Below are 13,310 nucleotides of genomic sequence, written 5' to 3' on the forward strand. Positions count from 1 at the left end.
TGTTTCACAAACTAGTAGTAGTACAGTAGTACGCTAGATTCGTTGAGCCTCGTTTCATCAAGGTGTGGATTTGTGTGACATAATAAATACTATTTGTTTAAGCTTAGAAAAAGCCAAGGGATCCAAGATATGAGATGTCCCCTCCCACCTAACCTTCCCATTTTCTATACTGTGCTCATGCATGCACCGGATTGACTCCTCGTGATATTAAAACAGTTGAGATGCCAAGTGTTGCAGAATAAAAATACTCCACTCGGTTTGGCAGTGTCAGCAAGAGATACGATGCGATGCTAAGCTCGAGAGTTTCATGTCATTGAGATTTGCGGACCGCGATTTACGATGGAACCACCCCGCGACTACAAAAACATGTTGCTCGCACCAACAACCCCGCTACACTTACCGTTGCTGCTGCTGCTGTTATTACTGTCACTACCACCGCCACTACTGCCGCTAAAATTGCTGTTGTTACTGGTGTGGTTATCTTCGCCGTCGGCGTCGCAGCCGACGGCGGCCGCCCGCCACGCCGACGCCGAGAACAGCGGCCGCCCGTGCCACCCGAGCGTCAGGCACCCCTCGGCCTCCTCCACGGAGTGTCCCTCGCCGGAGAACAGCCCGAGCAGCATCCTGGCTTGCCGGAGCGCGCTCGCCCCCAGCGGCACGGCGCTCAGCCCCGCGCGCCCCAGCCTGTCCCTCCACTGCGACAGCGGCTCGTGTCGCTCCATGCGGGCGGTGCCCTCGTTGCACACGATGTCGCAGATCTCCCGCTGGAGATACGCCTCGGCCATCGCGTTGCCCGTGCCGTTTGCGCTCGCCGCGTCAAGAGAATCGAACACTGCCGAGTAGTAGAAGAGCGCCTCGGTGAACCTGTCGAGGAACCCCGGTTTGTTGTGGTCCGCCTCTTGCTCCACGACCGTGAAGATCTTGGGCTGCAACGAGGCGACACAGTCAAGAACGGCATCGATGGGCGCCTGATCGGCTGAGTCGGCGAGGAGGCGGTGGAGCTGGAGCACGGAGTTGACCGCCACGGCCTCGCCGGGCGCGATCTGGAGCATCCACGGGTGGACCTCGTCGAGGCTGTTGGCGGCGACCCCGCGGAAGGAGAATCGGACGCGGACGGAGCGTGCGAGGTCGGCGAGGCGGAGACCGACATCCCGGAGCTCGTCGCGGCCTGGTGGGGAGGGCGGGCCAATGCCGGTGATCCGGAGGAACGGCGGGCCGCCGGGGCGGAGAGCGAGGGCCTGAATCAAAGCGGGCCACTGGAGGCCCTGCATCAGGCTGAAGTCGATGACGTGAACGCTGTCGCAGCCATGGAAGGCCTCCAAGATAGCCTGGTTGGCCGTGAAATGCGCGAACTTGAGGTAGGGGCACGCCTCGTAGAAGTGGTGGTAGAGGAAGGCGTGCTCGGCATCGGTGGCCGGGGGAGTGGCAGGCGACCGGAACAGCCGCCTGGAGAGCGCGTCTGTGAAGTGAACGGCGACGCGGCCGATGCCGGAGGCGATGGAGACGGCCGCGAGCGAGGCGTTGGCGTCGGCCAGGTGCGCGGCCGCGAGCACGTGGTCGCCTGCCTCGACGGCGCCCGCGCAGCTCATGAGGAGGTGGACCAAGCGGATGCCGGCGACCTCCTCCGCCGCGCGCCGCATGGCCAGCTCGGCGGCGACCGCGTCCCGTGACGGGAATGGCGGTGCCAGCTCGGGCATAGAGGAGGCCTGCATGTCCGCCGCCGCGTAGTACGCCGCGCCGTCGTCGGGCACCGGCGCGGGCGGAGGCGGGAGCAGAGAGGGCAACAGGCTGCCGCCGAGGCCGGAGGGCGGCGCGGGCGGGGGTTCCATGGGCCACTGGAAGGGGAACGTGCCCATTGCCATACCTCCGGAGTGGAAGCGGTGGGCGGTGGGAGGATGGAAGTGGTGGAATGGCGTGCGTGCGCGCTTGGCGGGGCGGGGTGTCATGCGTGTAAATGTAGTAGAGTGAGCGGGTGAGCGAGTGACGTCGGAAAGGCCGGGGGTAGCGCGCACACACGTGGAGAGGCGGCCACGAGCACGGGGCGGAAGGGGACACGTAGACTGGCCACGGGAACGAAGGAGAGGCGAGCGAGCGAGACCGCGGACGACCGGCCCGAGGAGAGGAACCACCGTGCCCCACCTCGGCCTTCTGTCAATTCTTGTTTCCCGATTTTGTCTCTGAGGATCTCGGAGTTTGGAATCCTGTATCTACAAATTCTGTAAAACCGTGGGAGCACGAATCAGGTTTTAAACACTTATCTTGTATTCAGTGAGCACGAGGAAGTTTCCCTCGTGCCGTGAGAACGAGTGATGAGTAGATTGTGATGAATAGGCAAACTCTCCCGCAACCTGTCCGCGAACACGAAGTCGGTCATACTAACGCTACCCGCATGTATCCGACCTCAAGGCCTCATTCGGTTTGAAGGAAAACCAAATATAGAAATTAGAAGTAGTATAGGAATTTGATAGGATGGCAACCTTACCCCCCCCCCCCCTCTGCTCCCCTGCGCCGGCGGCCACTCCGGCTCCGGCGCCCACTTCTCCACGCCGGACTCCACTCCGGATCCGGCGTCCACCATGGCCTCCCGCGTGTCGCTCTCCGCGGCTTCGTCCGGCTCCTCGGCGATCCCATCTCCGCCGCCGGCCCCCGCCAGGCCCCTGCTGAGATCGATGGTGCTGGTCCCGGACGTCGTCGGGACGGCGCGGGGTCCTATCGTCCGTGACGGGCCCTCCGTTCCCCGTTCTGGTGCTGCGGCAGCCGGTGGCTGGCAGGCTAGGCCGGAGCGGCGGGTGGTGCCCCCAAGGCCGCGCTCCCCTCCGGGCAGGTGGCCCGACATCTTGCCCTCCTCTAGGCCCCCCAGGGGCCGCATCCCGCCGGAGCTGATTGGCTGCTGCTACAACCGCGGCAGTGACCGCCACATCTCCGCCAACTGCACGAATCCGCCCATGTGCGTTCGCTGTGGTGAGCATGGGCACATCTCAAGGGGCTGTGCCAACCCACGGCGGCGCCCCCGCAGCCATTCGCCTGTGGATCCGCCCCGCCCACCTCCGGCGCTGCGTCCCCGCCCTCCCTCCCGGCGCCTGTCGCGCTGGCGATGCGTCAGCCTCTCCTACCGCCGCTTCCTCCTGGTTCGGTGCCGGCGGGGGCTGTCCGTTTGGGGGTTCCGTGGAGTCGGGTTGTCCAGGCAGAGTCGGTGGAGAGCGTTCGTGGCCCTGGCTTCTCGGTGCCTTTCGAGCCGGTGGTGTCGCAGGCTTGCCGGCGGCCTGCGTTCGAGGATCAGGTGGACTGCGTCTTCCTGGAGGCCGGTCCGGACTTGCGCGCTCTGGAGGAAGAGCTGCTGAGGGCTGTCGTGGTGACTGTCGTGGGTTCGCGCCAAGCTGCGGATTTGGCCACGGCCGCGGCAACCATTGTGGATGAGTTGCAATTTGCGCCTGGTGACATGTCGATCAGGGAGTTCTTTCCTAAGGATTTCCTTGTGCTGTGTAGTTCGGTGGAGCTGAGGAACAGGATGCTCAGGCGGGGCCGCGCCGGGACACCGCAGTTTAATCTTGTGTTCTCGCAGTGGTCTCGGCACGCCAGGGCCACCAGCATTGCCATGCCTTTCCAGGTTCCGCTAGCGATGCGGGGGATACCAGCGAACACCTGGACGCGTAGGACTGCGGAGGTTCTCCTGCATGGCTTGGGCATTGTGGTCAAGGTGGCGTCTTCCACGGCGGCCCGCAGCGACATGGCAGACTTCAAGGTCTGGTTGAGGACTGACGATCCGGCGAGGATTCCGTCCAGGCGGATTCTGGTGGTGGAGGAGCATGGCTGTCGTTGCGGGAGGGCGGTGGCTGTTGGGAGGGAGGAGGATGCCCTCTGGTACCCAGTGTCCATCTCACAGGTTGGGGAGGCCATCCGTGTGGGCGAGCTCGCCGGCGATTCGTGTAACGCCCCGGGCACACCCACCGGTGGTCATTACTCATGGCAGGATCTAGACTGGCCCCACAGATCAATACTAGTCTTTTCTGCGCACTTTGTCCTCACTCGTGCGCACCCGGGAGCAACTTCCCGGTCGGTCACCCATCCTGAAACTACTCCAAGCTGAGCACGCTTAACTTTGGAGTTATGTCCGAATGGGCTTCCGGAAAAGAAGGAATTCCTTATTGATATGAGTAGTCTATCATCCCTATTAAGCCAGGCTATCACATACACGCCCACTCAGAGGAACCGACGTCCTCGTCGGGCCACAGGAAGGTTCCCTCTTGGCACATACATCTGTGCTTCCAGTCCGACATATGTGCCATGCCGTGTGCCACGACGGGTCACAAACGTCATGCACAACATGACCGCGCACCTGTCCGCAAACATCCGTGTAACCGCGAGGGTCGGCTCTGATACCAACTTGTAACGCCCCGGGCACACCCACCGGTGGTCATTACTCCTGGCGGGATCTAGACTGGCCCCACAGATCAATACTAGTCTTTTCTGCGCACTTTGTCCTCACTCGTGCGCACCCGGGAGCAACTTCCCGGTCGGTCACCCATCCTGAAACTACTCCAAGCTGAGCACGCTTAACTTTGGAGTTATGTCCGAATGGGCTTCCGAAAAAGAAGGAATTCCTTATTGGTATGAGTAGTCTATCATCCCTATTAAGCCAGGCTATCACAATTCGCCTCCACCGCCGCCCCCTCCCCCTCCCCGCCCTCGGATGGTGGCAACCCCGATGGCGCTGATAGCGGGCCGGTGCGAGGCCCGCAGGGTGGTCGTGGCGTGGACGCTCCGTCGTCGGCCGAGGGCACATCAGCGGCGGGCTCGTCGGCGGCATCTGCTTCGTCGCCGCTGCAGCGGGCTGGGTTTCAAAATCAGGTGGACAGTCAACAAGATAAAGGTGATAGCACGGTTGCTGAGTCATGGGAGACAGCTGGCGATGCCAGGATCGTGGGTGACGGGTGTGGGCCAGTGGACACCGGTGCGGACCGACCGTTGGCATCCTGCGGGGCTCTAGAGGGATCGATAAGGGGGCCCGTGGCGTCAGTGGAGAGTAGGGTCGGCCCCGCCGCTAGCAGTGGAGGCGCTTTTTCGCCTGGCGGATCGAGACAAGGTGGGCCTCCAAGGCAGCTTCGGGATGTGGAGCTGGGCTCTGTCAACCAACCAGGACGGACTCAGCGGATGGACCCAGGGGTGGGGCGACATCTTCGCCCTCGGGAGCTGCTCGGGCCATGCTGGCGGAGGATTCCCCGCGTGTCAGGATTGGGGAGTGGGATCTATGCCTATCCAATGAAGGGGTGGTTCCGGACATCGAGAATGTGCAACAGGAGTTGCGCCCGCGAGCCGAGGAGGATATGGGCAGCCGGGGCCACCCTGGTCTGGATTTTCTATCTGGCTGGACCGCGGATTCGACACCTGTGGTGGGACCGGTTTTGCGTGGGGATGTGACACCGCCATGCAATCGCGATGCTGGGTGGTTTCTGGTCAGCCTTTCTGAGCAACAAGACGAGCCTCTGGTGGTTCCCTCTCAGGCTGTCGCGACGCCACCCCTTCTCACTCGAGTTGAGCAATTCTGCTCTGAGCTGCGTGCCCCCATCTCGCACATCCTAGAGCAGCCACCCGCTCGTGACCTGCCGGCAAAGCAAAGAAAACCTCGTCAAAAGAAGCCCCTCACTACCACACCGCGGCGGAGTGTTCGCCTTGCCAAAGGCGGCAAGGGCTCCAAGGCGTCCAAGCAGCAATCAGTCCTAATAAAAAAGCTGTGCCTGGCGAATGAGGGGGATGCGATTAGTGATGAGGCTCTTCAAGCATATGCGAAGTTGTTCGACAAGCCACTCCTCGACTGCCATGTGAAGGCTATTTTGGCGCTCTTTGGCTGGGACGCATCGATCCTGCCCTTGCAAGGAGAGGAAGATGTGGTAGTGCAGGGACACTAACGTCCCTAGGTTGTCGTTGTGGATGTGGGTATCTCTTGATGTCGACTCACCCACCAAAATTACTAGTGTGGAACGTGCGAGGGCTTAACTCTCCGGCTCGTAGAGCTACTATCTATCAAGCGGTAGTGGCAGCTAGAGTGGATATTGTGTGTCTCCAAGAAACTAAGATGGAGGTGATAACGACCGAGTTTGTGCGGCAATGCCTTGGGAATAAATTTGAGAACTTCTATTACGTTCCAGCCACTAGCACTAGAGGTGGAATTCTCATTGCATGGGATCACTTGGTGGTTTCAGTCACTAATAGGCACATTACTCAAAACACCCTCACGGTGCTCATCTCGCAAGAGGGGACGCCATTTTGGTGTCTTACAGGTGTGTACGGTCCTCAAGGGGACGCTGAGAAAGTAGCTTTTCTGGAGGAGATCAGAGACGTGCGGGACTTACATGTGGGCCCGTGGGCGATTGTTGGGGACTTCAACTTGTTGGTGAACCCGGAGGATAAAAATAAGGCCACTGTAAACAGGCGCATGATGGCTCGCATGCGTGCTTTTCTCAATCGGCTTGAGTTGAAGGAGCTCTACCTAAACGGTAGGCGTTACACTTGGAGCAATGAACGGAGGGACCCAACTATGGAGAAGATTGATCACATTTTCGTCACTAATTCTTGGGAAGATGTATACCCTATGAGCCTTCTCACGTCGCTCGGTTCGGCGATCTCCGATCACTGCCCGCTCTTGGTTGATTTGGATGCGGATTTTGAGGTGGGACGACGATTTAAGTTTGAAAGCTTCTGGCCCAAGGCGGATGGATTCCTGGACACGGTCAAGTTGGCCTGGCAATCCCTACCCTCGACGGGTAATCCCTTTATTGTGCTGGACAACAAGTTGCACGCCACGGCCAAGGCTTTGTAGAGCTGGAATGACCGGTGGATTGGTAATGTGCGTCTGCAAATTGCAATTGCCATGGAAATCATCTACCGCCTAGATAAGGCATTGGAGGCGAGGGCTCTGTCCGATCAGGAATTTGTACTTCGGAAGCTTCTTAAGCGGAAATTGCTGGGTTTGTGTTCTTTGGAGCGGACGATTGCAAGGTAGCGATCTCGTCTCCTGCAGCTTAAAGTGGGGAAGCCGACACGGCATTTTTTCAGCGGCATGCTAGACACAGACAGAGGAAGAACATCATCAACAAGCTGCAACGCGATGGAATTGTGTACACAGGGCAGGATGAGGTTGCGGAGGTTGCCGACAAATACTTTCAGGAGCTGCTTGGATCGACGCGGCCCAGAGAAGCCAGGTTAAATCTCGATATCTTGGATCTTCCTTCTCGGGATTTGAGGCATCTGGAAGCTCCTTTCACAGAGGAGGAGGTGATTAAGGCCATCAAGTGGATGCCATTTGACAAAGCTCCGGGCCCTGACGGCTTCACCGGTAGATTCTTTGTCTCTTCTTGGCAGATCATCAGGGCAGATTTCATGAGCGCACTTGACCACTTTCACAGAGAAGATATGCGTGGGTTGGGGGCAGTAAACAAAGCCCTTGTATCTCTACTGCCGAAGAAGGCCGGGCCGTGGATATCAAAGATTTTCGCCCGGTCAGCCTTATCAGTGGTCCAGTCAAAATCTTCGACAATATACTGGCCATTAGACTTGCTGAGGACTTGCCAAAGCTTGTGGGACTGCACTAGAGCACTTTCGTCAAGGGCAGATCCCTCCATGATAACTTTATGCTTGTACAATGCAGGGCCAGAAGATTACATGCTCTCAAATCGCCGACAATTATGCTGAAGCTGGATATTACCAAAGCCTTCGACTCCATCAGCTGGCCCTTCCTGCTCTAGGTCCTAAGGCGATTTGTCTTTGGTGAAAAATGGATAGCGTGGATATGTGGACTGCTAGCCACCTCCTCCACTCGGATCATGATCAATGGTTGCCCTGGAAAACCGATCCTAGCTTGTCAAGGCTTGCGACAAGGGGACCCTGTCTCGCCCATGATCTTCATTCTCTGCATGGAGCCTTTGTTTGCGCTGTTTAAGCACGCCATGGAGCATGGGTTGCTGGCACCTTTGTCTCAAGCTCGGTTGCAACATAGGGTGTCTATGTTTGCGGACGATGTGATTGTGTTCTTCAAACCAAACGAGGTGGAAACTACCACTTGCGGAGCAATCCTTCATCTTTTTGGGCAAGCTTCGGGACTTCTGGTCAACATGAGCAAAATTTCAGCAGTGCCAATTCGCTGCTCCCAGGAAGAGATACAGTGGGTGTCAAACAGCCTGGGATGGTCGACCTCGCTGTTTCCGTGCAAGTATTTGGGCATACCACTCATGATAAGGAAGGCTACGGCAGCTCAACTCCAGGACTTGGTGGACCATGTGGCGGATTGCCTCCCACTTTGGAAGGCGGCAATGCTGCCTAAGAGTGGCCGTTTATTGCTCATACAATCCGTGCTATGTGCTATACCTATCCACACCATGATGGCTCTTGATCTTCCTGCAAGGATGCTGGCGGCGCTAGTCAAGATATGTAGAAACTTCCTTTGGTGCGGTAAGAAGGAGGCTGGTGGAGGCAGCTGCTCGGTTGCTTGGGAGGAAGTTTGCACGCCCAAGTGGGCGGGTGGATTAGGGTTGCCAAACCTACCTTGGCTTAACAAAGCTCTTCGGGCGCGCTGGGCCTGGCTGAGGAAAGCTGATAAGGAAATACCTTGGGTCGACTATCCGATTACTATACCGGCGGAATCACAGGCCCTAGTGGATGCGGCTACACAGACGACAGTTGGCGATGGGAAAGCTACTCTGTTTTGGTAGGATAGATGGATCATGGGCGAGCGAGTCAGAGATATAGCACCGAGCATATACGGTCGGGTTCCAAAACGTGTGCGACAATCTAAATTGGTGGCGGAGGTGTTGAGAGATGGCAGTTGGGCATTGCATGTTGGCACAGAACTGTCACCGGAGGCACTGGATCAATACCTCCTCCTGTGGACTTGCGTCTCAAGCATTACACTCGATGATGAAAGTCAAGACTCTGTGACCTGGGCATGGGAGAGCAGTGGATGTTTTTCAACTCGTTCGGCATATATGCGGCGAGGTTCTCCAGACGACAAGTTTCACCAACTGCGGACTTCACCTGGCAATCCAAGGCACCGCTACGGTGTCGTTTTTTCAGTTGGCTGGCCTTAATGGATAGATGTTGGACGTCAGATAGGCTTGCATGGCGCGGCCTACCTCACCAAGCAGCCTGCCCCATGTGTGATCAGCAACAAGAGTCTATGCAACACCTGATGCTGGAATGTAGCTTTGCGAAACAGATTTGGCTGGTGGTGAGCAGACTTGCCAACAAGGTGGAGGTTCAGCCCAGACATGGGGATTCACTTGAGCAATGGTGTTTGCGGCAGGAGGATGCCTCGGCTAACCGGAAAGTGCACAGAGCTAAATGTCTGTTGGTCATGTGGACAATATGGAAACATAGGAACGATGTGGTGTTTAATGGAGCAACGCCGTCGTTTCAACACGCCATGCAACGGATTCACGAGGAAGGACATCTATGGGCGAAAGCGGGTCTCTTCAAGGAGGATACCATAGGGTTTTAGGTAGCTCCAGTTGTGTGGGATGTGAGCGAGTAGTAGCCTTTGGTAGTCAGAGGGTAGGCGGGAAATCCGCATGTAAATAACCTTGTAACGGTGGACATGGGTTTCGTACCCTTTCTTCTCTAATGAATGATACGCACTCTCTCGTGCGTATTCGAGAAAAAAAATGAGTTTTGAGTGGATGTGTACATTCCTCCAAAAACAGAGAAAATGAAACCTATGAAATTCCCGTACGCGCTTCCTCCAAACCGAATGCATCTATAGGAAATTTTCCTGTGAAATCCTTATTCCTGTGTTTTCTTATCCTCCAAACCGAACGAGGCCTAAGTACATTTTTAAGTCCGCACGTTCAAATAACTGCATATATTGTCTAAAATAGTTTAAAATTTTAAATGCAGCAGTAGTTCTAATTTAAAAAAGTTCACATATTACACTCCAACATTACTGTCCCCCTTAACCGTCCATAGATGCTCAATCAGATATTTTTTCAGTTGCTCGATGCTGAATTTGTTGATGCATTTGAACTAATTCTTTAAATGTGTCCGGATATTGGTAAGGAAGTTTGATAGGATCGCCCGTGTTCTCAAATTTAAGAGATGTCGCAACATCCTCACCCTCATCCTCCACGATCTTGTTGTGCATGATCACACAACAGATCATCACCTCCCACAAGGACTCTGGATCCCATTGTTTAACAGGTCTACGAACAACTGCAAAACGTGCGTGCAGAACTCCAAATGCCCTCTCAACATTCTTTCTAGTTGCTTCCTGTATTTGGGCAAAGTGATACTTTTGCTGGCCAACTGGGTTAGAGATGGTGTTGGCAGAGGTAGCCCATGGAGGATAGATACCGTCAACTACAAAGTAGCCACGCATTCACATGTGCTATGTTGCAGCTCACAAAAAGTCTTCGGACAAATGTTGTGCTATCCGCGGGCTACTGATAATATTAACTTTAAGCCAAAGTGCATGCGGAAAGAGGCTAGGATGCATACCTCGAAACTTCTGATGAAGCCCTTGAAGACCTCTTGCATTCCGGCCTCTATGGTTCGGAAGCCATTCAGCGTCGTGCCGATGATTGTCGGTGTGAAATCCGGCAGAACTCGGGGTAGGGGGTCCCGAGCTGTGGATCTTGGATCGCTGGTAACAGGAACAAGGGAGACGATGTTTACCCAGGTTCGGGCCCTCTTGATGGAGGTAAAACCCTACGTCCTGCTCTTGTTTATATTGATGGAGATGTATCGAGTACAGAGTTAATCTACCACGAGATCGTAAGATATGTTCTAACTCTAGGGCTAGGAGAATATATTGTGTTGAAGTCCCCCCTACGGGCTAAACCCCTTGGCTTATATACACGCCAGGTAGGGCATCTAGGGTTACATGGTCGGTATCCAGGGGATCAAATGGAGGCGGTCGGAGATGTCTTGGAGTATACGTCAAGTCTTCGGCAGGCACAGTCTTGATCACATCCAGGCATGTAGCTTCCGGAGTCTTCCTTAGTGAGAATGTGGGCCCACGGGCCCAACCCGAGAACTATGGGCCTACTAGGTTAGTACTCCCTAGTCCAAGACACCGTCAGTATCCCCCGAACTGGTCTTCTATGCCGAGGACGACCTTTTTTGAAGTAAATGACCTCGAATCCGAAGTCCTTGGCTCGACAGAGAAGTTCCCCTTCTTTGATAATTCATGACTCCTTCCCTTTAAAGGATACTATGAGCCACCTCCAAAGGAATAGCACCCTTTGACCACGGCTTGGCCGAACTCGCCCAGCACCTGAAAACACGGGGTTACTTAGCCTCGAAGTCCGACCGTATATCTGTGAATAGAACTTTTTTAGCCTGGCAAATTTATTGAAGCGGCACTTGAAGGAAATATGCCCTAGAGGCAATAATAAAGTTGTTATTTATATTTCCTTATATCATGATAAATGTTTATTATTCATGCTAGAATTGTATTAACCGGAAACTTAGTACATGTGTGAATACATAGACAAACAGAGTGTCCCTAGTATGCCTCTACTTGACTAGCTCGTTAATGAAAGATGGTTATGTTTCCTAACCATAGAAATGTGTTGTCATTTGATGAACGGGATCACATCATTAGAGAATGATGTGATGGACAAGACCCATCCGTTAGCTTAGCATAAATGATCGTTTAGTTTTATTGCTATTGCTTTCATCATGACTTATACATGTTCCTCTGACTATGTGATTATGCAACTCCCGAATACCGGAGGAACACCTTGTGTGCTATCAAATGTCACAACATAACTGGGTGATTATAAAGATGGTCTACAGGTGTCTTCGATGGTGTTTGTTGAGTTGGCATAGATTGAGATTAGGGTTTGTCACTCCGTGTAACGGAGAGGTATCTCTGGGCCCTCTCGGTAATGCTCATCACTATAAGCCTTGCAAGCAATGTGACTAATGAGTTAGTTGCGGCATGATGCATTATGGAACGAGTAAAGAGACTTGATAGTAATGAGGTTGAACTAGGTATGATGATACCGACGATCGAATCTCGGGCAAGTAACATACCGATGACAAAGGGAACAACGTATGTTGTTATGCGGTTTGACCGATAAAGATCTTCGTGGAATATGTAGGAGCCAATATGAGCATCTAGGTTCTGCTATTGGTTATTGACCGGAGATGTGTCTCAGTCATGTCTACATAGTTCTCGAACTCGTAGGGTCCGCACGCTTAACGTTCGATGACGATTTGTATTATGAGTTATGTGATTTGATGTACCGAAGTTTGTTCAGAGTCCCGGATGAGATCACGGACATGACGAGGAGTCTCAAAATGGTGGAGACATAAAGATTGATATATTGGAAGGTTGTGTTTGGACACCGGAATGGTTTCGGAAAGGTTCAGACATTTTCCGGAGTACCGGGGGTCACCGGAACCCCCCCGGGGGAGTTAATGGGCCTTCATGGGCCCTAGTGGAGAGAGGAGGCGGCGGCCAAGTGGAGGCGCGCGCCCCCCAAGCCCAAACCGAATTGGACTAGGGTTGGGGGCGGCCACCCTCCTCCTCTCCTCCTCCACCTTCCCTCCTTCTCCTAGTGGGAATAGGAAAGGGGGGAGCGAATCCTACTTGGACCGGGAGTCCAAGTAGGACTCCCCCCATAGCGTGCCCCCCCTTGGGACGGCCACCTCTCCTCCCCCCTTTATATACGTGGGAGGGGGCACCCCAAAGGGACACCAAGCCTTCTCTTAGCCGTGTGCGGTGCCCCCCTCCACAGTTATACACCTCGGTCATATCGTCGTAGTGCTTAGGCAAAGCGCTGCGCCGGTAACTTCATCATCATCGTTGCCACGCCGTCGTGTTGACGAAACTCTCCCTCGTCCTCAACTGGATCAAGAGATTGAGGGACGTCATCGAGCTGAACGTGTGCTGAACGCGGAGGTGCCGTACGTTCAGTGCTTGGATCGGTTGGATCGCGAAGACGTTTGACTACATCAACCGCGTTACTAAATGCTTCCGCTTTCGGTCTACAAGGGTACGTGGACACACTCTCCCGCTCGTTGCTATGCATCTCCTAGATAGATCTTGTGTGATCGTAGGCAAATTTTTTGAAATACTGCATTCCCCAACAGTGGTATCCGAGCCAGGTCTATGCGTAGATGTTATATGCACGAGTAGAACACAATGAGTTGTGGGCGATAATAGTCATACTGCTTACCAGCAACATCTTACTTTGATTCAGCGGTATTGTTGGATGAAGTGGACCGGACCAACATTACATGACCGCGTTCATGAGACTGGTTCTACCGATGTGCTTCGCACACAGGTGGCTAGCGGGTGTCTGCTTCTCCAACTT

The 13,310-nt window shown here is 54.8% G+C and overlaps 1 protein-coding gene across 1 annotated transcript; it reads right to left on the bottom strand.

The window, feature by feature from the left end:
- Nucleotides 1-278: 278 nt before the first annotated feature.
- LOC123078665 (DELLA protein SLN1) lies at nt 279-1,984 on the bottom strand. Its single transcript, XM_044501251.1, has one exon. The coding sequence runs from the start codon at nt 1,944-1,946 to the stop codon at nt 357-359; it is 1,590 nt and encodes a 529-aa protein (XP_044357186.1). The 5' UTR covers nt 1,947-1,984; the 3' UTR covers nt 279-356.
- Between the last annotated feature and the right edge of the window lie 11,326 nt (nt 1,985-13,310).

This window comes from Triticum aestivum, chromosome 3D (genome assembly GCF_018294505.1).
Source record: "Triticum aestivum cultivar Chinese Spring chromosome 3D, IWGSC CS RefSeq v2.1, whole genome shotgun sequence".
In the NCBI taxonomy this organism is placed as follows: Eukaryota; Viridiplantae; Streptophyta; class Magnoliopsida; order Poales; family Poaceae; genus Triticum; species Triticum aestivum.